We start from the raw sequence: 21,717 nt of genomic DNA, 5'->3' as shown, positions 1-21,717 counted from the left end.
CTTCACGAACCGACCAGCTACCAGATTCTCACCTTTTTGGTCACGAGACAGCTATTTTTGGACTACCCAGATCACAGCTGTAAGCCAGTCGAATAAAATCTCCTCTATTCTATATTCATCAATCCGTTCTGTTAGAGAACCCTGACTAACACATCCAGAACCAGATTCCCCGGATAACCTGCTACACCGAGGAGACAGATTTATGAAGTTGTACTAGTTTCAGAACAAAGGAAATCATGACCCAAAGCAGTTTTCAAACACACTGGAGGGAACGCCAGGTGGGGAGGTTACAGTGAAGCAGGAGGGTCTATGTTAGGTCTCAAGCCGGGCAGTGGTGGTGCACGCCTTTAATCCCAGCACTCGAGAGGCAGGCAGAGATAGGCGAATCTGTGAGTTCGAGGTCTACAGCGTGCGTTCCAGGACAGGCTCCAAAGCTACAGAGAAACACTGTCTCGAACCTCCCCCCCCCCCAAAAAAAATCTCTCTGAAGACATTCTTGACTTCCGGGTGTGTGGACGAAAGTGGTCAGCAGAGTCAACGCATCCTAAATTTCACGTGAAAGGCAATTTACAGGCGGAGTCCATAACTCGGTGTCTCTGAGTTTGAACGTGTCCCCCAAAGCACCCAGGTACACACTGGAGTTTGAGAACTACAAGCCAATACTCCTTCCAGTCCAGGGGTATCTGTAAAAGCAGATTCTTAGAATTTACGGTCAATAAATACAGTGCGTGGCTTATCGGAGATTCTCGGTGCTTGCTGAGCGAGTCAGTTTAAGCTTCACAACACCTCTGTGAGATAGAAAGTTGATGAAGCACAGGCAGGCTCTTCCAACACCGGCATGATAAGAACTCCACACCTCAGGCGCCACGGCCACGCCTATTCCTTGTCCGCCCGGCAGGTGGCGCTGGAGGACGCTGGGAGGACTTGCTGAGGGCGGGATTTCCTGTGTCTCGGGAGCACTTCCGGCCTGGTCCGGAAAACAGTTATTTGCGGCCGTGGAGTCTCCAGCGTTTAGGGCTGAGGAACTGATGAGTGACCCTCCGGCTCCTTTCTGGCTCCCGAATCAGGTGAGACTGTCGCCGGGAACCTGCATGGTCTGCGCGCGGGGGTGATGTGAGCACGTGGAGCTTCCGCGTGGCTACAGAAACCCACGGCAGACGGGCTCAAAGCGTCCAGGACGTTTGCCATGAGGGAGGGAGGTCTCGGGACCGGGACTCCACTCTGGCACACGTGTGAGCGACTCAACCCCATACCGATTCCTCAGACGCCTCAAATTCCGGGCCATTATGCCGCACCCAGCAGGCGCTAGTGTTTAGGAGGTGCTCTTGTTGCTGGTGTTCGATTTAAGTTTTCTAAAAACGTGGGCTGAATAGCAGCTAATGCTTCTAGAGAGGTGGGTCTCAACTTCCCTGGTGCCGCGACCCTGCAGTACAGTTGTAGCGCACCCCCAGCCCTAAAGTTATTTTCGTTGCTACCCCATAACTGGAATTTCGCTGCTATGAATGGCAATGTAAATATCGGTGTTTTCTTACGGCCTTAGGCGGCCCCTGTGAAAGAGGGCTGAGAACTGCTGTTCTAGAGAGTTCCTTTTATTCGATCCACGGGCGTTTTCAGAGAAGCCTATGAGTGGGAAGACAGTAATAATGTGCAGCCCTTGTCCCTAGAGGGGTGGAGCCTAGTCTGGCGCGCCACTGGCGCGCGCACGGCGCTTATCCCAGGCCTTTCTTCACACTCTTATGTATGCTCCGTGGCTGTCTTTCTCTTTGGCGCTTTCCCTGCCTCAGAGCCTTTTGCGCTCACTGATCATTCTCCCTGGACCCTCCGCTCAGATGTGCAGAGCTCTCTTCCTGACCACCCTTAGGAAGATCTCACCTGTCCATCAACACTCCCCAGTGATGGGGGACTGAGCAGTTTTCTTGAGGCCCTTACTCCCTGGCATTAGGCTGCAGAGTCTGGTTTTTACCTCTCCTGAGGGCACCGTCGTGTGACGATTGATCCCTTCTCTCCAGGATGGATTTCCCCAGATCCCTGCGCCCCTCATTGTTTATGACTGGTCCTCTTGGCATGACTGACGGCCCTGACCTGTCCTTCATGTGCAGCTGGAGAGATGCACTCACCATGCCTGGGTCTCAGCCCCCGAACTGCGAGGTGAGAATTGAAATAGGGCCCTTCCTTTGATCGTTCCCCCACCCCTTTATCCTTCACACCCAGTGGCACAGGTGGTAGGGAAAGAGTGCCAGGCAGGTGCTGCTCCTGCTGTCCCCAGGCACCCTGCTATCCAGAGAGGGTCACTCAAGAGAGCCTGTGATTCCTCTTTTCTCCATCTCCTTCCCCAGGTTCAGCAGGTATTTATTGACCGGTGTTTCTGTGCCAGGGTCCTTACAGGCCCAGGAGCCCAGCGTGGGGAACTTAGGCAACCATTCTTCAGGAACTGTCAGTTCAGGTGGGAGAGCTTGTACCAACAGGCAGACCTGGTATAGTGTGGCCTTGGCTCTGCTAGACCAGTGGAATGGCAGGGACTGCTGGCATCTTGGGAGGGACATTGTTAGCTGCCCAGCTGCCTTGTCGAGTTGAGTACTTACAGAAGAGGGGGGTCATAGAGGGGATGTTAAGGGAGGGGGTGTTCTTGGACCTGTGTGACAAGGGAGCCTTGCTGGACCTGTGTGACAAGGGAGCCTTGCTGGTGCCTGCCGTGAGCCTCGCTAGCCTGCTGGATAGTGGGACTCCGAAGTGAGTAACGAAGTTAGAGCACAGTGGGCTCCAGGCAGGCAGTAACTCTTCCTTCTCTGGAAGCTGGTGCAAGTGGTATTCAGAATACAGATTCCGGAGGTGGCTGCCTAGGTTTAAGTCCATGCCTTCTCTTGACTGACTCTCACCTGGGGCAAGGGACGGCAACCTCGTGCTTCTATTTCTACATCAGTGAAGTGAGCAGCTTCGCAGAGCTGTCACGAGGACTGAGTGAGTTGTAGCCTGGAAGTGTACCCCTGCCGTGCTATAGCTGTTCTGTTCCCCTAGGACCCGACAGTGCCATTGGTCAGGAACCTGCTTTGGGAGCCAACGACACCAGGACCCCTCCCCCTGCTGCCTCCTGATCCTGGTAAGGGCCTCTTTCTGGGCTCCCTCCAAGGACCTCAACCCTCTCTGTCTGTCTGTCTGTCTGTCTCCAAGGACCTCAACCCTCTCTGTCTGTCTGTCTGTCTGTCTGTCTGTCTCTCTCTCTCTGTGTGTGTGTGTGTATCCACACACACACAGGCATTCCAGGCCCTGGATACCTGCAGATACTATTGTGTTTCCATGCCTCCTCAGATTCTTCTCTGACCTCTCTCTTCCCTTAGATCCCTGGGAACCTGGCATGACCCCTCAGGACCTCCTTTTCCGGGGAGGTCACCGCTACCAGTTCCGACCTCAAGTTGGGCTGGATGTCACTGAGCAGGTGAGTGGTCCCCGGGTGGGATTGTGCTGCACAGCCTGGGCTGTGCTAAGTGACACAGCCATTCCCCCACAGCTCAGCCGCTTCCTGTGGGACCATGGGGACATAGCCTTTGCACCCCTGGGAAGGCTCATGCTGGAGAACTTCAGGTTGGAGGGAAACAAGGTAAGCAAGTGCCATTGGCTGGGTAAAGGGTCGGCCGCTTCCCTGGTGGGTCCCGGGGTTGCAAACCTGACAGGCCTTCCCCGCAGGGCTACTCGAAAAAGATGACCATAGTCAGCGTGAAGAGGCTGCTTCAGGACCTCGGTGGACACCAGCCCTGGGGGCAAGTAGCCAGTGAGAAAGCAGCCATGGATAGGCCTGGCTGGTGGTGGGAATGTGGAAGGACCTAGGACACAGACCAAGGTCATGAGCCAGGAGTTCACACAGTCTCCGGCTCCAGGCTGCTTGTGGATCTTAGGCACAGCCACATCCAGGTGTTCAGAATGCTGTCAGGGCTCTCTGTTTTCCCATCCACTTCCCTCTGACTGACTTAATTCAGGTAGCAAAAGGATGGCTTCTTATACCAAGCAGTCAGTGCCTGAAGTAGCACAAATCGTAGAAAAGACTCATTGGCCTGGCTGGAGCCTCTCAGCTGTCTGTGGGCCACTCGCTAGGAGGGTTTGGGTTCCAGGAACTGGGTAGGGTGTATTCTAAGTAGTTATGACAGAGACTGTCTGCTTGTCCTTCACTGTCCCAGTGCCATCCTCTGCTGCTCTGCCCTAGGTGTCCTTGGGCTTTCCTTAGCCGCCGGCTCCGTCGCTTCTCCATCCTTGGGGGTCCTGTCCTGAGCAGGTCGGTGTCCATGCTTCTGGGCAGGCTGCTGCATGAAGAGCTGGCTCTGCGGTGGGAGCAGTTGCTGCTGGATGAGGCCTTCACTGGGGGAGCCTTGGCCTGGCTCCCTGGAAGAACAGCACGGGTTGGCCAGCTGGTCTACCCTAGTGGAGGTGCCCTGGACAAGCTGTGTATCCTTTCTCATTTGGTGGGGATCCTGAGGCCGTCCACAGTGGTCCAGGGGAAGTGTGAGATGAGTGACCAGAGCCTGATCCTTAACCAGGGGCTCAGATTTCCAGGAGGTCAGTGTGAACTCAGGTGGCAATCCCCGGGTCTTTGAGGACCCTGGGCATATCCAGCTGCGGGGACCTGTACGGCAAGTGGTGACCAGCACTGTCCAGGGAGAAAGTAAGATTCCTTCCTCTTTTTCCTTCCTCCCCTTCTTCCCTCTTGTCTAGCTGGTTACCCCCCCGCCATACACACACTGCAAGCCTGACCTTTCTGTCCTCCCCAGCACTCCTGGCCGTCCGCTCTGACTACCACTGTGCCATGTGGAAGACTGATAAGCAAGGGCCACCAGCACCCCTGAAGGTGCTGCAGGTGGAAAAGGGGGCCACTGGTGTTAGCCTCAGGTGAGAGATGTTGGCCTCTTGACAAGGACAAGGTACTGGAGGAAGGACTGGGTTGCTGGATCTTAACACAGCACCCTGTGTCCTGCAGCCCTCACCTGCCAGGAGAGATGGCTATCTGCAGCCGTTCTGGGACTGTATGTCTGTGGACCCCACAAGATGGGTAACTTCCCTTTCCCCTGAAGCCTTCCGCCCCAAAGCAGTACCATGACCTTCTGCTCCGTGACTCAGTCCTCTTTCCTGCCATCCCCCCTCAACACCCTGTAACCCCAAGCCCCACCAGGACCACACCCATGACCTGCCTTCCTCCTCAAGGCTGCAGCTAGTCTACAAGGACCCTGAGACACTTGTCTTCCGTGATCCTTCTCCCTGGCGCTGGGCAGACTTCACTGCCCACCCCCGGGTGCTGACCGTGGGTGACCGCACAGGTGTGAAGATGGTTGATATTCAGGTACTGGTGTCAGGGGACAAGAAGCAAGAGAGTTGGAAGTGATGGGCTGCGGGAGGCTCATCTCCACCCTGAGACTCTGGCTGACCATGCTGTACTTTCCCTAGGGACCCCCAGGCTGTGGGCTGCTGCTTTTTCGTGCCGGAGCAGAGGCCGCTTGCCAAAAAGGAGAGCGGGTGCTGCTTGCCCAGTACCTTGGGCAGCCGGGTACCGCCTGTACTCCTCTGCATCTCATCTGCACCCAGGTGAGCAGCAGCCTCCTCCCTGGGCTAACTCAGCCTTCTCCAGAGCTGCTGCCAGCAGGCCTGATGCACAGCCATAGGAACCTGGGAGTGTTGGGTCCCTGTGCATGTGATCTCACTAGGGCAAGCAAACTGGGTCATTTGCAAAATCAGATGAGAACCTGGGAGGAGGCAGAAGGTGACAGTAGCTCGGGCTCCCAGGTGGCACAAGAGTCTTCCATTGGGGGCAAGGTTTTCTTCATGCCTCTAATGAGAACCCTTTTGGGGTGGTTCTGCATGCCCAGGAAGTACATGTTCCAGATTTGGTAGGCCAAGTTGAGCAGGACTTGATGGCTGATGGGAGGGCCCTCCTCTGGGTGTTGGGTACTTCCTACAAGCTGTGTGGGTTAGAAAGGGTTATTGGAAGACTGGGCCAGGCATCAGCCATGCCCACTTCTCTTCCTTCAGTTCTCGATCTACCTGATGGATGAGCGCCTCCCCCTGGTGCCAATGCTCAAGTGGGACCATGGTCTGCAGTCTTCTCCCCTGTTTGCTCGCCTGCTACCCCCAGCTAGCCCAGGCTTCCCACGGCCCCTGCTACTGGGGGGCCAGGGCGGACAGCTTCAACTGCTGCATATAACAGGTCAGCCAGGAGGGAGGGAAGCTCATGGAGACATCCTGGGGCTGGGGCTGGTATACCTAGTTCTCTGTCCTTCCTCCAGGAGAGGGGCCCTCCATGCCCCAGCTGGCAGGGCCTCCTCAGTCTCTGCCCTCCGTCGTCGACTCCCTCTCCGCCTTTCCCCCACTGGAACCCAGGAGGCAGCAGCAGCTGCAGGAGCGTCTGGAGGCACCAGTTATAGGTGCGATGGGCAGAAGGGGCTTGGGGCTGCTGTGGGGAGGTGCTGCCAGGCCCTGCAGCTCTTCTCCTTCCCTGTCCAGGTCTGGCCGCCGCCCCGCCCTGCGCGTCTGTCCCAGCGCTGCTGCTCTTCCAGCTCTCGGCAGCTGGAGACGTCTTCTACCAACACCTGCGCCTCCGATCAGCCTCCGGTCTCGGAGAAGGATCACCTGATCACCCAGCACCAGAGGGCCCTGCACCCAAGGCAACAGCACCTATGGATCAGTCCTCTTGGACCCCTCAGGCCAGTGCCCGCTGCAGCCGTTGGGCGGAAGCCCTGATGGAGCTGTCCCCTACTTGTCCAGTGTGGGCTGCCCCCACCTTTTCCCACCGCCGTTTTCTGGGCCACATGGAGCAGCAGAAAAGCCAGCCCATGTCACAGAAGCTCCGAGCAGCCATGGCCAAGGGACAGCTCTTACGACCTGAGGATCTGGGTACACTCCCCAGGGCAGAGCCGCCCCCTGCACCTCAGTGCAGCCAGCAGGATGAGCTCACCGAGCGCTTGGCAGAATCCTGGGAAAATGGGGTAGCTGCCTGGTGGAAAGGGCATCGAGGTCAGACCTCAGGGTCCCAGACACAGACCAAGCGGCCTAAGCGCCGGACTCAGCTGTCCAGCACCTTTTCCTCACTCACAAGCTACTTGGACATCCCAGATACCAGCAGCCCCTCTTGTAGCCAAAACCTTTCTACCTCAGAGGCCAGGCCTCAGCCCCCACGGACCCAGCCCTCCCAGGAGTTGACACAGGAGCTGTGGACAGAAAGTGTGCAGCGTGAACGTCAACAGACACTCCAGGACATGGCCAAGCTGCCACTTCAGAAGGACACTCCAGGACCTGTGGCTACACCTCCTTCCCAGGCTTCCAGCCTCCGGGCCATGCCTTTGAGGCGGCAGGCACCTGTCCTATCTGGCTCCCATCCTCCCCGGAAGAAGTCACGGATGGGCTTCTGACTGTGCACAGCCATGCCTGAAAACCTAGCCCTCATCCTGGAGCCTTGCACTGAACTCAACCAGTATGGTCTCCAGGGCAGAGCCTCTGCCTCCCAAGGACAGTGTGCCCATCTGAAGGAATGGGGAACAAATCTGTTTTGTGTGTTTGATGGCAGGTTATTCCAGAGCTCTGGCTGCAGAGGCTCCCTCTGGGCCACCTATCCCAAGTCTCTGAGGACTCATCCAGTGTGGGCTGTCTCCACCTTCTCCCACTGCTGTCTTCAGGACTCAGTGGAACAGCAGCAGACTGGCCAGGGCAGCTCCGCCCCTCCCCCTGCATCTCAGTGCAGTGGAGCTGATGGAAGTAGAGCCCGTGTGTCATTCTTAGCCTCCTGTCCTCAGAGACAATGGTGTTGGGGGCTGAGGTGGCCTGATGTGGGTTGGCAGCTACTGTCATGGGCTGTTTGTGACAGACCACATGGGCTCTGTAGGAACTGATGCTTTGACTCTGGCTCAGGGACTGAATAAACCCGTCCACTAGCCGGGAGCTGGATGTCATATGAGCAGTGATGTTGTCTCGGTGCCTTTGCATGCTGATGTGTAAAGCCCTGCTCCCTCCACCTTGGGGATACACACAGCACAGGGTATGGGGTGGAGTCTCTGTTCTCATCAGAATGAGGCCTGACTCGCAGCCCAGTAACATGCTAACTTGTGTGGGTCTTAAAAGTGTTTATGTAATTATGGGATCTGTACCCAGGGAAACCGATGCACTGGGTACAAGGCACACAGATGTGGCAGAGTAGATGCCACGCAGGGTCCCAAAGTGCACCAGCAGTGGTACACAGGAAAGGGTGCCCTGCGTCCACTTCACCACTGCTAGCCTAACAGTGTAGACTGCCTCGGGATTCAGTCCAAGCCAAACTCAATGTCTTCCAGTCTTGCCCTGATGCTGGGCTCCTCCAGGTCCAACGAAGACTGTGCTCCATCCTCCGCTCTGTCTCCTGAAGAGATGGGAGAGGACAGATCAGTACTTGGGTAGAGCTGCCCTTCTTGCTGAGTACTGGCCCAAGAGTCCCTCAGAAATGCCCCTTACTGTTGGCCAAGAGGAACATGGGAAATAGTGCATATCCGACCCTGGGCCAGTCTCCAGTTTGTCCTGACTAGCTGCCCAGATGGCCCTGTGTTCCTGCACACAGTGCCAGGTGTGTGACTTAAACTGTCACACCATCACTAACACCTGTGCTTTTGTCACTCAGCCCTGGTGTCAGTGGTCTTCTTCCCTCTCCAGAGCCTCTGGCCTGGAACCATAGGACCAGGTGACACACCACAGCCAAATGGTCACCTGTGAACAGGGCAGAAACCCCCATCTGCTTCCCTGTCTGTGGTTCGCCTCCCTACAGTAGCCTCTGGAGTGTTACCTAGCGGGGTAGCTGCAGGTGGCTGGCTGTCTCTGGCTTCACTGGACTGGGCAGGTGCCGCTTTACTTGCCCATGTTTGGGGTGGCAGGGACTGGTTTGATTCATCTCCCTCCTCATCTTCCAGCTCCTGGATGAGGGGTCGTGGAGAGGTGGCACTGGAGACTTGACCTTGGGTTTCCAGTTCCGTTGCTGTTGGCTTACATATGTCTGCGAAAGGCAGCCTGACCGCCTTTGAGGGATCCTTGGAGATGGCAAATATGTTTGAGAGGCCTGTGGAGCCTATAGGAGTGCGGTCCAACTCGAGGAGGGAAGAGTCGTCCAGTTCAAGGTCACTGTCCTCACTCAAGCTGGAAACCACCTGGATTTGGGGGATGCCCATTTCCTGGAGAGAGAGTGAGCTGTGTCTGATTTTCCCATGATCACGATACAGGATGTGCAGGGGTAGGAAGAAAGCAGGCTGGTACAGGATGAACACCTCAACTAGTCCCCACCCTCATAGCTCTCCTATACCACCCTACCGATGTCTGGATTCTAGCCTCTGCCACACCCCATAGCCCAGCAGCTCTTCAGGACTTTGTTCCTGGACTTCAGTCTCCACAGTGTGGCGGCCTGTGGGCCTATCTGGAAGTGAAATATCATGCGGAGGTTCTCTCCAACGCTTCTCATAGACACAGGATCTGATGCAGTTGCTTCCTGGCTCCTGGTTATGCCCAGGGAGTCAGGTGCCTTACCCATGTGCTCCTACCCTCTAGGGATAGCTTCAATAGATGAATTTGGGAAGTTTGCATAGGTGCACAGCAGAAGGCAGAACATTCCCAGTTCATTTCATGCAGCCATCAATAGAGCACGCAGCCGAAAGCCCAAGTAGCTGAAATAAGCTCTCAGAGGGACCAGAGAGGGACTGCTTCCCAGTAAGGTGGACACATGGCCACTCTACTCAGAAAGGCAGTTGACTTTCATGAGAAGGAAATGGCCTGTAGGGGGCAGGTGTGGTGGTGCACTCCTGTAGGCCCAGCCCTCAGGAGGTAGAGACAAGTGGGTTCAAGGCCTGCCTGGTCTACAGTGAGTTCAAGGTCTGCCATGGGCTACACCGTGAGATCCTGTCTCAAAAAAAACCTAGGCATGTTTAGCTCATGCCTATAATCCCAGTACTTGGAGAGCTGCCATAGTTTAAGGCCATTCTGGGGTGTAGGGAAGAGTGCTGACCTTTGTCTGGTCCTCCATCAGCATGTCACTGTCATCAACGTCTTCCAAGTCGGGCAGGTCCTGAAAGCCAGTGAGCGCAGAAGACTCAGACACAGTGGGAGAAAGTATAAGCAGGGATGAGCTGTCCTAAGGGAACCATCACCAAGGCCCCTCAGTAACTCCCACCCATGCCCACCGGAAGACCTCGGCATGCTCAAAGCCACACTGCCACTTTGAGTCCAGCCATCTAACCAATGGGAAGATTGTCACAGCTCCTTCACTTTGTTGTGTCATGGGAAACCTGAACTCAAAAGTACCTCTTCTACGTTAGTCTGAGCCTCAAGTACCTCCTGAAAACCAGAAAACCACGCCACCATTCCCTAGACATGTGGCCTTGGGCAAGTTGCTTAACCTCTCTGTTTCTCCAGTTCCTCCTCCATAATACTGGGATGATAATACTCCATATCTCCGAACACTGAGTATGTACCATGCCTTAAGCAAGGTAACCTCAGAGTAAAAGCTACATCCTCACTGTGTTCTGTGTGGGCTGGTCTTGAGTGCAAAGCTTAGGCCTTAAGCAGGCAGAGTGAGGCCCCAGCTCACATGGGTTTGCATGCCCACTGAACTATTATTGTTCTGCTGAATTGCAGCTCTTGGGGCAATGTGATAATGTGGGATCTCTCATGCCTTCCATGAGGGAAATACATTACACTGTCATCCAAAGGGAGGAGCTTTGGGGAGAGGTAACATAGCTGTAACTCGACGTTTGCTGGGAGAGACATTGGACAATCACATCATGGTGAACCAACAGGAAGCCAGAGTGGGGGACCAGCCAATGAGGTGGCTGGAGCCACCTGCCAGGCTGTGGGTGTGAGGCCCAGTGGGCTTCAGTGATGTGTGACTCCAGAACCGACCACAGACTTGCTTTGCACTATAACGGTAGCATGGCTTTCACAATCCAAGGGGGTGGGGGTGGGGTGTAAATGGAACCAGCCCCCAAAACCTGAATATGAGCAGGGTAGACTGGGGGTACGCCTGGCTGGGTGTGCTGTACCTGTCCCCTGGGGAACTCTTGAGAGTCACTGAGGACCATAAAGGTGTCAGCCCCCCCCCCCAGCTTGATCAGCCCCCTGCTCACATCAATGAAAAGCCTCTCCTTGGTCTCCAGGGCAATGGCGTCTGTGTCTTCTGTTCTGGCCCCATCAGTGGAGGCCTCTGGAGATGTGGACTCTGAGGAACAGCAGTGAGAAGTTACTGACCCTGGCATGGATTTTAGATACAAAGGCCGGGGCAACCTTTGTCGCTAGAGGTTAAAGGGATTGGACAGTCACCATGATAGAAGCCTCAAGAGTCCTCTACTGAGGACAGGGCTGCACCTATACCCCCAGCTGAGGAAAGACAAGGAAGAAGCTGGCCCTGCTGTGAGTCTGCAGAAGCAGCCAAGCCAAGAGGAGACAGCCTGACTGCCCAACGAGAAAGGGATGTACTCAAGAGAACAGCTGGTTCCAAAGCCCAGAGACGCCAACCTTGTAGCACAGCCCTGGTAGAGACCTCTGCCAGCTCGCACTGTATCAGGTACAGGGCCGCCTGCTCTCCAGGGCCAGGGACCTGTGCCATTTAACACAGCAAGACTGTCTGGATGGGCAGAAGCAGTACGGTTCCTCCTCTGCCAGGCCCACCTTGCCAAGTTCCTAAGCCCTATCCTTGTGAGGTCTGTTCACTCACTCACACCTCCTGCTGGGCTAGGCACCAGGGCACAGGAGAAGAGTGGCTAAGCCAGGAAGTCCATCCTGACCTGCAGATCTGTGTGATATTTGTAGCTGAAGTTGTGGCACAGCCCTACAGGCTGATCTCAGAAGGTATTAATATGTTTTATTATCATTGGTTAATAAAGAAGCTGCTTTGGCCTATGGCAGGGCAGAATAGAGTGAGGTGGGGGTGGAGGGTGAGGGAACTAAACTAAATGCAGGGAGAAAGAAGGCAGAGTCAAAGAGACTCCATGTATCTGCCGAAGGAAAAGGATACTGGAGCCTTACTGGTAGACCATAGCCTCATGGTGATACACAGATTACTAGAAATGGGATAATTTAAGATGTAAGAGCTAGCTAAGAATACGCCTAAGCTATTGGCCAAACAGTGTTGTAATTAATATAGTTTTATGTGATTATTCAGATCTAGACAGCCAGGAAACCAACGTGCAATCTCTCTTTACATTAATGTGCCGTGTGTGTGTGTGTGTGTGTGTGTGTGTGTGTGTGTGTCTCCTATAGGACATGAGATTTACCATGGACTGTATTTAGAAAGAGAACCAAAGCAGTGGATTCAAAGTCTGAGCCATAGCTGTGTGCAGGGACAGAGACCACAGCTGTGTGCAGGGTCAGAGGTCATAGCTGTGTGCAGGGTCAGAAGCTGCCCTCTATTGTCTCAGCTGCCTTACCATCAGGACTGGCCACCAGGGATGTCTGGGTCTGAGCCAGACTCCCAGGCAGGTCTGATTCTTCCACTGCTCTGTTCACCACCACAGCCGGCTCCTTCTCTCCACTTGGCTTCTCTGGGAACAGTTCGTCTTTGGCCTCAAAGCTCTCCTTCACAAACAACTCCATCTTCTGCTGGGTTTCTTCCATGGGTGGCTCTTCCTGAGGCTCTGGGCTGGTGGAGGTACTCTCCTCACTGTCTGGCAGGGGCGTCTGCCCTAGACAAGTAAAGTTCAGAGTTGAACTTGGGAGCTGCCTGAGAGGATAAGAGCATCTCTGCATCCATGAACTTAAGAAACTGAGTGGAGGGGACTGCCAGGGGCACAGTTCATCAAAGCATTAGGCAGGCATGGCAGTGCATGCCTGTAATCCTGAAACTTAGCGGGTAGAGTCAAGGCAATCAAAGAGTTCAAGGCTATCCTTGGCTACAAAGCAAGTGAGAGGCCAGGCAGGGTCATGGAAGACTTTGTCTTAGAAAAAAAATGTGTAATCATATGATAAATAAAGGCAGATAAATGTCTCCAATAAGGGATTACTCTGTTCACAGCTCAGTGGGCAGTACTCTGCCATGGAGAGAACACAACACAGAGCCCTGAGGACATGGCAGGCAAGGATTTGGGGTCTACCCAAAGCATAGTCTACTTTTACTTTCAAATGGTTCAGGAGAGGCCGGGCACGGTGACTGTGGTGGTTTTGATGAGGATGGCCCATAGGACCATCTGTTTAGATGCTTGGTCCCCAGTGGGTGCAATTGTTTGGGAAAGATCAGGTGTGAACCTCGTTGGAGGTAGTGTGTTAACGGGGTGTGCTTTGAGGTTTTGAAAGTCCCACCACTCCAGTTAGTGCTCCCCCCACCCCACCCCGCCTGACCTCATGCTTGTGGGTCAGATGTAAGTTTCCAGTTACTTCTCCAACACCATGTCTGCCTGCCTGCCACCATGATCCCCACCATGATGGTCATGGACTCACCCTCTGAAACTGTAAGGAAGCCGCCCGTTACTTTATGTTATAAGTTGATGTGGTCATGGTTTCTCTTTACAGAAATAGAAAAGTGACAGACAGTGAGCTATACTTGCTGAAGATTCTCTACAGCCTGACATATCCAACAGTCAGCCAACAGTTCATTATGTTTCATTTTTATGTGCATGAGTGTTTTGCCTGCATGCATGTCTGTGCACTACATGGGTGCCTGGAACCATGAGAGCCAGAAGAGAGAGCCAGAGCCCCTGGGACAAGAGTTATAGATATTGCAAGCCACCATGTGGATTCTGGGAATCAAATCTGGGTTCTCTGGAAGAGCAACCAGTGTTCTTAACTTTTGGGCCATCTCTGAAGTCCCCGAAGTTGAATTCTTTTTGTAAAAACAACCGGGCATATCCATTCCACTAACATGCAAATCAACCTTCATCGTTAAATGAGAAAACGGTATGTCCAGCCAAGATTTGTTCTGACATTAATCTGTGATCTACCTGCAGGACAATGTGAACTTTGCTTCTGTTTTCGACACCAGAGTCACACACCAGCCACAGCTTGCACAGCTGCAGGCTGGGCCTTACCTCTGTTTCTGGCCTTCTTCCTCTCCTCAGCCCGCCGCTTGATCATGGCCAAGGCTTCCAGGCTGTCTGTGATCTTCTTGTGTTCCCTGTTCTCCCACTGGCGCCGCTCCTCCTTCTCAGCTGCATAGCCCCCTCGGGCCCACGCCTCTGCACACGCCCTACGTGAGGACAGGAGGGAACAGAGCTGGGAGCCGGGCATGGGCACAGGCCTATCTGCACCTGCCAGAAGGACTGCCATGAGCTAAGGCCAGCCTAGACTAAATAATGAATTCTAGGAAGTTTGAGACCCTGGGAGGCAGAGAAGTGGGAGGGGGACCTGGAAGGAGAATATAGGTCTGAATTAACTTTTTCATTTTAAGATTCATATTTTATTTTATGTGTATGCATGTATACCATAAGTGTGCAGATGGCATCAGAATCGAGAAGAGGGTATTGGATGGCAAATGTTCTGAACCCCTGAGCCATCTCTCCATCAGGCTCCTCATAACTTGTATAGGTTACAAAAATTATAAACATTCTGTCTGGCCAAATTTATATGTTCTTTGATCTTTCATCTATGTACTTGTGTGTACTATGTGGCTATATGCATGGAGTCCTGGGTATGCCCTTGGTCTTTCATCTGCAGGTACCATCTACTTTGTTTTTGAAGCCCCTGAGTAGGCTAGGCTGGTTGGCCCGAGTAGTCCAGGAACCCTACCTCCCACCTCCCGAGAGCTGGGATGACAGCTTTTTATGTGGGTTCTGGGGATCAAATTTAAGCTTTCATACTCATGAGGGAAGCACTTTATTGACTGAGTCATCTCTTCAGCCCCTTGAACACGTTCATTTCTTCAAAATGAAGGAGTTGGAGAGATGGTTCAGGGGTCAAGAGTGCTTGCTGTTCTTGCAGAGAACATGAATTCAGTTCCCAGCACCACACTGGGCGACTCACAATTGCCTGTAACTTAAGCTCACCAGGCAGCTGTACACACGTGCTGCACATGTGCATGCACATGCGCATGCATACACAAACAAATAAGTAAAAGTAAAAAGAGTAAAAGTTTTTGGAGTTCACTTACTAACCCTACATCAACTTTGGTTCATCAACTATGGTTCATCCAGGTAACAGGTGTACCCAAGGATGCAAGATGCTCATGCTGGGAAACTGGGAGAGGAGATGGGGACTCTACTCCTGCTTGGTTCAGCCCAAACTGCTCTTTTAGAAAGGTACACTCTCGTTTTAAATGAGCAGAGATTTCTCAGACAACAGATGCAAATGCCCAGTGCATAAGGAAAGAGCCACCAGGGAGTGCTGCTCACAAGCACGACGAGCCCCCACGTTGCATCCCATAGCAGGAGTGAAAATGATAGACTTTGGCAAGGATGCAGAAAACTCAGGTCCTCTTCAAATACTGAGAGGCAAAGAAGGTGAGGCCATTTTGGAAAATCGGTTGGTGGCTTCTCAAAGGCCCAGCATGACGTTGCTGTCATCTGACCCATCAATCTTATTCCTGATTATCTCAGGGGATCAAACCAGTCTGCACAAGAATGTGCACACAAATGCTCACAGAAGCATTATTCACGAGAGTTAAAAAAACAAAAACAAAACAAAAAAAACAAAACAAAAAAAAACAATAGCCAGAGAGATGGCTCAGCACGGAAAGGAGTTTGCTGCTGAGTCTGATAGCCTGAGTTCAGTCCCAGGACCAACACAGTGCACAGTGACCTCCACGGGTGTGCCATGGTACACACACACGCATGCGCACATGCACGCACACCCTATCAGGGCAAGCACTCCTGTTCCTGAGCTTGGTAGTGACAGTGCCATGGGTCTGGAGGATATTTACTGATTTGTAAAAATGCTCAAAAATCAGAAAACTTGAGCATGTAACAAGTGTGCCCGACTGGCAAGCACTCAAGCGAACATAACCCGAAGGTCTCCTTTCTTACCTGTCCTTGGGGAAAACCGGCCTGTCGTCCAGGTAAGTCAAGTTCTTCAGACGAACAGTGACTGTCCTGCGGTAGTTAGGGATATTTTTGGTCACTGGGTTTCCCATCAGGTTCAGCACACGCTGCAAAGCAACACGCAGGGCTAAACTGATTATCAAAGCCGGACAGTCGGGGCCCATGAGAGGCCTCAGCGGGTAAAGGCACTTGCTGCCAAGCCTGATGACCCGAGTTCAGTCCCCAGAACTAACGTGGTCAGAGAGAACCAACTCTGGAAAGCTGTTCTCAGACCTCTACATGCATTCCCTGCCTATACACACACATACATACTACACACACACTGCACACATACCACCACAAATATATACTACACACACTATACATACACACTGCATATGAACACACATACACAAACACTATACACTGTGCCCTCAGAATAACAAATTTTTTTGAGCAAAGTAAAACAGCAGCACGGCATTGTGGTGCGGTGACAGGACAGTGAGAAGGCTCCCTGGTGCTGGCCACGGGGGCTACACAAACTGTGCAGCTGCCCTCCTCTCTACTCCTGGAAGGACCAAAGTTCTTCTGGAACCATCCTGGAAAACGTTCCCCAAGGCCCTTGCCCAGCTCAATGGTTCTATTAGCTTTATCTCTCACTGAAACTTTAGTTAAACTCTACTGACTTTAGTCTATTTGTTCCTGGGTCTTCCTACCTGGGACCCATTTCAAGAGAATATTTGCAGGGGGCAGCAAATAAGAATCAACGAGGAAGGCCAGGCTTAGCTGCATGAGATCTTGTCTCAAAACAAACAACAAAACACAGAAAGAGGCACAGACTGGGAAGGATGTATGGACCGCCAGGAGAGGCTTTTCCTACTGGGTGCCAGACCCCCTGGGGTCAGAATGTAGGAAGGAAAATTGGTCTAATAATACCAGTACCTCTCTCCCATGGCCAGATGTAGACCTTCCGGCCTCTGCCTGAGGAAACTGAGAGGCTCATGAGAATCAGTCATTTTGTATTCTGTTTGCCTGAACACATCAGACACTGTTCATATCTAAAATGGCTTATGCTGTTGAGGAAGCATATCCATATTATATGTAAATGAGTTAGCTTTGAACTTGCCATGTGTCTTAGTGTTCTATTGCTGTGAACAGACACCATGACCATGCAACTCCTATAAATGAAAGCACTTAACTGGGGCCTCGCTTACAGTTTGAGGTTTAATCCATTGTCAACACGGCAGGAAACATGGAGGCCTGCAGGCAGACATGGTGCTGGAGAAGCAGCTTTGGAGTTCTACATCTGGATCCGCAGGCAGCAGGAAGAGAGAGACACTGGACCTGGCATGAGCATCTGAAAGCCCAAAGCCCACCCCCAGTGACACACTTCCTCCAGCAAGACCACACCTACTCCAATCCCTGCCAAGTAGCGCCACTCCCTAATGACCATGTAGTCAAATATATGAGCCTGTGGGGGACCATTCCTATTGAAACCACCACGCCATGCCCTGTTCTCATGACTTCATTGCCTTTGATGTATTTTTGAAGTACATAGCAGGAAGCAGAAAAGTATTCTAAGGGCTACATTGTATGTGGGAGATTTAAAGGAATCACGAATAATGATCAGGCAACCATTTTTAACTAATGTTGGGAGGTGCATAACTATAATCCCAGCACTTGAGGTACAAAGTCAGGAGAAGTCAAGGTCACCCTCCCAACACAACAAGCAAGTTCAAGGCCAGTCTGGACGGCACAAAATCCTGGTTTAAAACCCCAAACGATAACAAGTGACCACTTTGTAATAGACTGGTGTGTCCTGTGTTTTCCCACGTCTCCTACCCCAGCCCCCAGTTCCTTAAAATGTAACTATATTTGCAGACAAGGTCATTGACAAGCTAACAAAGTCAGTGAGGCCATTAGGATACGCCCTCCTGGCCTGACTGGCATCCTTGTAAGAGGAGATGTATGTGGAGAACAATTAGCTGAGGTTGACCTCCGGCTTCCACATAAATGCACATATATGCATATACGCACACATGCACACACAAATACAGAAGAATGATAGCAAGAATCAGCTCATACCTGACACTACACAGTGCTACAAAGCAAAGTGTTGGGGTCACTGTCAGAGGCGGTGAGAACCTCAGCCCATTCTGACCATTGCTAGGTGGAAGGAAGGAGCCAACACCGAGTCTGACTCTTCTGTATAAAATGTGGTTCTTTTTAAACACACAACAAAGGGAAAAGAGAGCCAGAGCCAATCACATGTGGCCCTTCTGAGACAGCCTGCAAAGCAGGGTGAGGAACACTGTGAGGCCAGTCAGGCACACCGCATGAGCGCTCACTGTTCCAGCTTACAGAGAGGGAGGCTGCAGGCCTGATGTGATGTACCTTACAGGACCATGCTGAGCCAGGATCTAAGCAACTCTAACTAGCTTCATCTCCCAGGAAACACCAGAGTCAACAGAGCTTATGAAGCGGCAAAGTTTTCCAAGTCCAGGTCCAGGATGTGCTACCATCAACACAGTTCCCTCGTCAAATGAATGCAAAAAAAAAAAAAAAAGGAATGCTCAGATCTAGAAATTGATGGAACGGTAACCCTGAGGAATGCCTGGATCAGTATTGGATAGGACACTTCTGAGACCAACGGGGGAACAAACAGCTTAGTCAGGGTCTCTAAAGGAACAGAATCAACAGAACGTGTGTGTATGTGTGTGTGTGTGTGTGTGTGTGTGTCTTTGACATATATATATATGTATGTGTATATATATACATACACACACACACACACACACACACACACACACACACATATATATATATATAGAGAGAGAGAGAGATAGGAAGTATTGAGTAGAACCACTGCCATGTTTTAAATAGGAGGTAGCATCTGCCACTTGAGAAACACAGCTAAAACCACTGCTCTGAAGCTATTTCTTTTAGTTCAAAGCATCCCCTCCCCAGGGAGAAGGGAAGGGTGCTGAAAAGACATAAGGAAACACACAAGGCACAGGAAGCAAACAAAACTAAAACTCCCAAGTCTCGGAAAGCTGGAACTTAAATTGTACAAGGTCTCTGCTGTCTGTTGAGGTTGTGTGGAAGATACTGAGCAATAGCTGAGAGCTGCCTGCTAGGTAGGCACCAGGGAGCTCTAGAGAAGCAACTCTCAGCAGGAGTGTCACCATGCTGGGCAGGGGGGGTGGGGGGTGGGGGGGTGGGGGGGTGGGGGGATTCCTAGTGAAAAGGAAAAAGGGAAGAGAAGGGGAGGAAGGCGGGAGGCGGTGTTTCTGAAGCACACCCTGGAGCATGCTGTCCGTGGAGTGGGCTGCACTTACCAGACACGGCATGCTCTCAAGCACGCTCAAAATCTCCGGGTCACTCAGCATGTTGTTGGAGAGGTCGAGGACACAGAGCCGCAGACACTCGCTGAGGTGCTGAATGTCTGCCACGGTCTCCAGGCGGTTGTGGGCTATCTGCAGTGTGTTCAGGACAGGGAGGCAGGCTGGAGGGGGGGTGGCACAAATGAGCAACAGCAGCATGTGCTCCCGGCCCACACTCTGGAATCTCAACCGGGACGCGGCACGGAGCAGGGCTGCCAAGCTTACAGAGGTTCTCAATGGTCTTGATGTAGTTGTTGCTCAGGTTGAGGGCATCCAGCTTCTGGAGCGGCTCCAGGTTCTCGATCTTGTGCAACAGGTTCACTTGCAGGAAGAGACAGCGCAGCTCGCTCTGGGCCTGCAGGTTCTCAATCCTCTGGATGCCATTGCACTCCAGCCAGAGGCAGCGGAGGCCTGTGTACTCTTCGAGGTTCTCAATGCGGTCAAACCCTGGTGGGTAGGGGCTGGTGAGGTTCCCACCACTGTTGGTTTTGCCTATTGGCAGAGGCTGAGTGTTTGGCTCTTTGCAAATTCTGATGTAAAAGACCATGACCTCCCATGTGATGGTATCAGAAGGGGCCTTTGGGAGGTGAGGATGGGGCACACATGATAAGATTAGTGCCCTTTTAGAGAGAGACTGCTTAGCATGGTGGCACAACATTGACCCCAGCTCCCTGAAGGCTACAGCAAGAGGATCACAATTTCGTGGTTATCTTGGGCTACAGACTGAGGGCACAAATGGAAGTCTCCTGCTGTGAACTTGGAAGCCATCACAAAGTATTGGATCTGCTGGCATCTTGGTCTTGGACTTGAGAGATTAAGATACCCACATATCTTTTCTCTTTTTCTTTTTTAAAAAGAAGTCTATTTATTTATTTTTGAGATTGGGTCATTCTATGTAGTCTTAGCTATTCTGGAGTTTGCTCTGTAGACCATGCTGTCCTGGAACTCAGAGATCTGACTGCCTCTGCCCTCTGAGTGCTGGGATTAAAGGTGTGTGACAGCTTGTACAGCTAGTAGCAACTTTTTTTTGCAAAGTCATTCCCCTTATTTTTGATTGAACCCAAGGCCTCAAACCTGATGGCTAAGTCCTCTACCACTGGGTCACACCCAAGTCTTCTTAGGTCACTGCTGGGCTAGTCTCTGTGCCTCCATGCATCTCTTCCCTGAACTCTCACATGGGTCTTTCTCTCTGGTCCACCCTCTATTCTTGTCCCACGCCTCCCCTGTCACTAGGGAAAGCCCCCTTTTCCGTCTGTCCCTCCAGCAGCAGTCCCTAGGTCAGACTCTCTCTTTTGTTCCTGTCATCTACAACCAGAAGCGGGAGTCCCTAGTGACATCTCCATTGCTAAGTTCCATTGTTGCTCTTCCTTCTTGACCTCTCTAAGACTTCTGACCCATTTTCTCATTCCTACAAGGCATCCCCCTACCCCTAGGTTACCACAGGCCTTGTGTTGATATATCGAAACGAGGGTGGCCCTGAGACGACAGTTAAGGCATGGATCCCTATTCCCATAGTATCCTTTCTTTTGGCAGCTTGCTCTATATGAAGCTGGCAGCCACTGAGAGAGACTTACATGGTAGGGAACTGAGCGGTGGTTCATAATCACCTTCCAGCCCCCATGCAGTGCTCAGGTAATTGAGGGCACTTGGCAATTCCACCAGCCCTTAAAAGGGACCCTGAGCCAGAACCACCCAGCTAGTCACACATGGATCCCTTTCTTCAGAACCTATGGGAGCCAGTGTATTTGAAGTTGCTAAATCTCGGGTTGATTTATTACCAAGTGATAGATGACTAAGGTAAGCACCTCTCTTCTGGCTCCCTGCCCTCTCTGAATCCACTTAGCTTAACATTGGCTACTCTTCCTCATCCTCCTTAGTCTCTGGTGTGGGAGAATTGTCTGTATTCTATCAATCATATTTTAATAAAACGCTGATTGGCCAGGCAGGCAGTATAGGCGGGAAAGCCAGACAGGAAGTAGGGGTGGAGCAAAGAGACTGGGAGTATTCTGGGAAGCAGGAAGCTCCCTCTGCCATTCCTGCTCAGACCACCGAAGAGGCAACATGTGAGCTGGCAGCTGAAAAAGGTACCAAGCCATATGGCTAACATAGATGAGAATAATGGGTTAATATAAGCTATAAGAGTTAACAAGAAACCTGAGATAATGGGCCAATCAGCTTTATAACTTATAGAGATCTCTGTGTGATTGATTTTCTCTGGGACTTGCCGACTGTGGGTTACCGGGCAGGAACAGATACCCCAACAAGCTGGCCCTCGTGTTACAGTCTCTGCTCCCCCAACCCCAGGACCCATTGTTCTAACCACTACTCTGCTCAGATGACAGGTGGAGAATTTTAGAGGGGCAGAAGTGAGAAACAGGTGGGGAGCCCTTCTAAACCCTATGGTTTGTGTGCTG

At 52.2% G+C, this 21,717-nt stretch overlaps 3 protein-coding genes across 7 annotated transcripts in view; 2 read left to right on the top strand and 1 right to left on the bottom strand.

The window, feature by feature from the left end:
* Positions 1-959: 959 nt before the first annotated feature.
* Taf1c (TATA-box binding protein associated factor, RNA polymerase I subunit C) lies at positions 960-7,922 on the top strand. Of its 5 annotated transcripts, none has more exons than XM_048437376.3 (15): positions 960-1,067; positions 2,010-2,148; positions 3,016-3,097; positions 3,336-3,433; positions 3,506-3,595; positions 3,682-3,755; positions 4,196-4,434; positions 4,535-4,651; positions 4,758-4,875; positions 4,964-5,035; positions 5,188-5,323; positions 5,428-5,565; positions 6,010-6,184; positions 6,264-6,401; positions 6,481-7,922. In XM_048437376.3, the coding sequence occupies exons 2-15, from the start codon at positions 2,011-2,013 to the stop codon at positions 7,383-7,385; spliced, it is 2,520 nt and encodes an 839-aa protein (XP_048293333.2). In that variant the 5' UTR covers positions 960-1,067; position 2,010; the 3' UTR covers positions 7,386-7,922. The 5 variants fall into 5 exon arrangements, with proteins under 5 accessions (XP_048293333.2, XP_048293334.2, XP_085537915.1 ...); XM_048437377.3 differs by lacking the exon at positions 960-1,067 and adding an exon at positions 2,337-2,443 and having other exon boundaries at positions 2,020-2,148; XM_085681789.2 differs by lacking the exons at positions 960-1,067; positions 2,010-2,148; positions 3,016-3,097; positions 3,336-3,433; positions 3,682-3,755 and having other exon boundaries at positions 3,520-3,595.
* A 151-nt stretch (positions 7,923-8,073) lies between these two features.
* Dnaaf1 (dynein axonemal assembly factor 1) overlaps positions 8,074-21,717 on the bottom strand; it is a 17,892-nt gene continuing 4,248 nt past the window's right edge. The window contains exons 4-12 of the mRNA XM_087900462.1: positions 19,529-19,750; positions 19,259-19,425; positions 15,927-16,048; positions 13,998-14,155; positions 12,405-12,659; positions 11,106-11,197; positions 9,989-10,048; positions 8,783-9,164; positions 8,074-8,365 (exon numbers count right to left, since the gene is read on the bottom strand). Of these exons, the coding sequence (XP_087756588.1) occupies positions 8,271-8,365; positions 8,783-9,164; positions 9,989-10,048; positions 11,106-11,197; positions 12,405-12,659; positions 13,998-14,155; positions 15,927-16,048; positions 19,259-19,425; positions 19,529-19,750 (1,553 nt within the window). The 3' untranslated portion in view covers positions 8,074-8,270. The remainder of the gene's footprint in view (positions 8,366-8,782; positions 9,165-9,988; positions 10,049-11,105; positions 11,198-12,404; positions 12,660-13,997; positions 14,156-15,926; positions 16,049-19,258; positions 19,426-19,528; positions 19,751-21,717) is intronic.
* Positions 21,327-21,717, top strand: part of Hsdl1 (hydroxysteroid dehydrogenase like 1) — a 20,230-nt gene continuing 19,839 nt past the window's right edge. Inside the window, exon 1 of the mRNA XM_087900463.1 lies at positions 21,327-21,387. The gene's annotated coding sequence lies outside the window, so the exon portion shown is untranslated. The remainder of the gene's footprint in view (positions 21,388-21,717) is intronic.

Source organism: Myodes glareolus, chromosome 22 (genome assembly GCF_982192425.1).
Source record: "Myodes glareolus chromosome 22, mMyoGla1.1, whole genome shotgun sequence".
Lineage (NCBI taxonomy): Eukaryota > Metazoa > Chordata > Mammalia > Rodentia > Cricetidae > Myodes > Myodes glareolus.
This window is presented reverse-complemented; position numbering and strand designations above follow the sequence as displayed.

Excerpts from the sequence above, each read along its gene's own strand:
- Taf1c (XM_048437376.3), top strand. The coding sequence starts at position 2,011 with ATGGATTTCCCCAGATCCCTGCGCCCCTCATTGTTTATGACTGGTCCT. Across the intron at positions 5,566-6,009 it reads TGCATCTCATCTGCACCCAG|TTCTCGATCTACCTGATGGA; the intron begins GTGAGCAGCAGC and ends CTCTTCCTTCAG. Across the intron at positions 6,185-6,263 it reads TCAACTGCTGCATATAACAG|GAGAGGGGCCCTCCATGCCC; the intron begins GTCAGCCAGGAG and ends TCCTTCCTCCAG.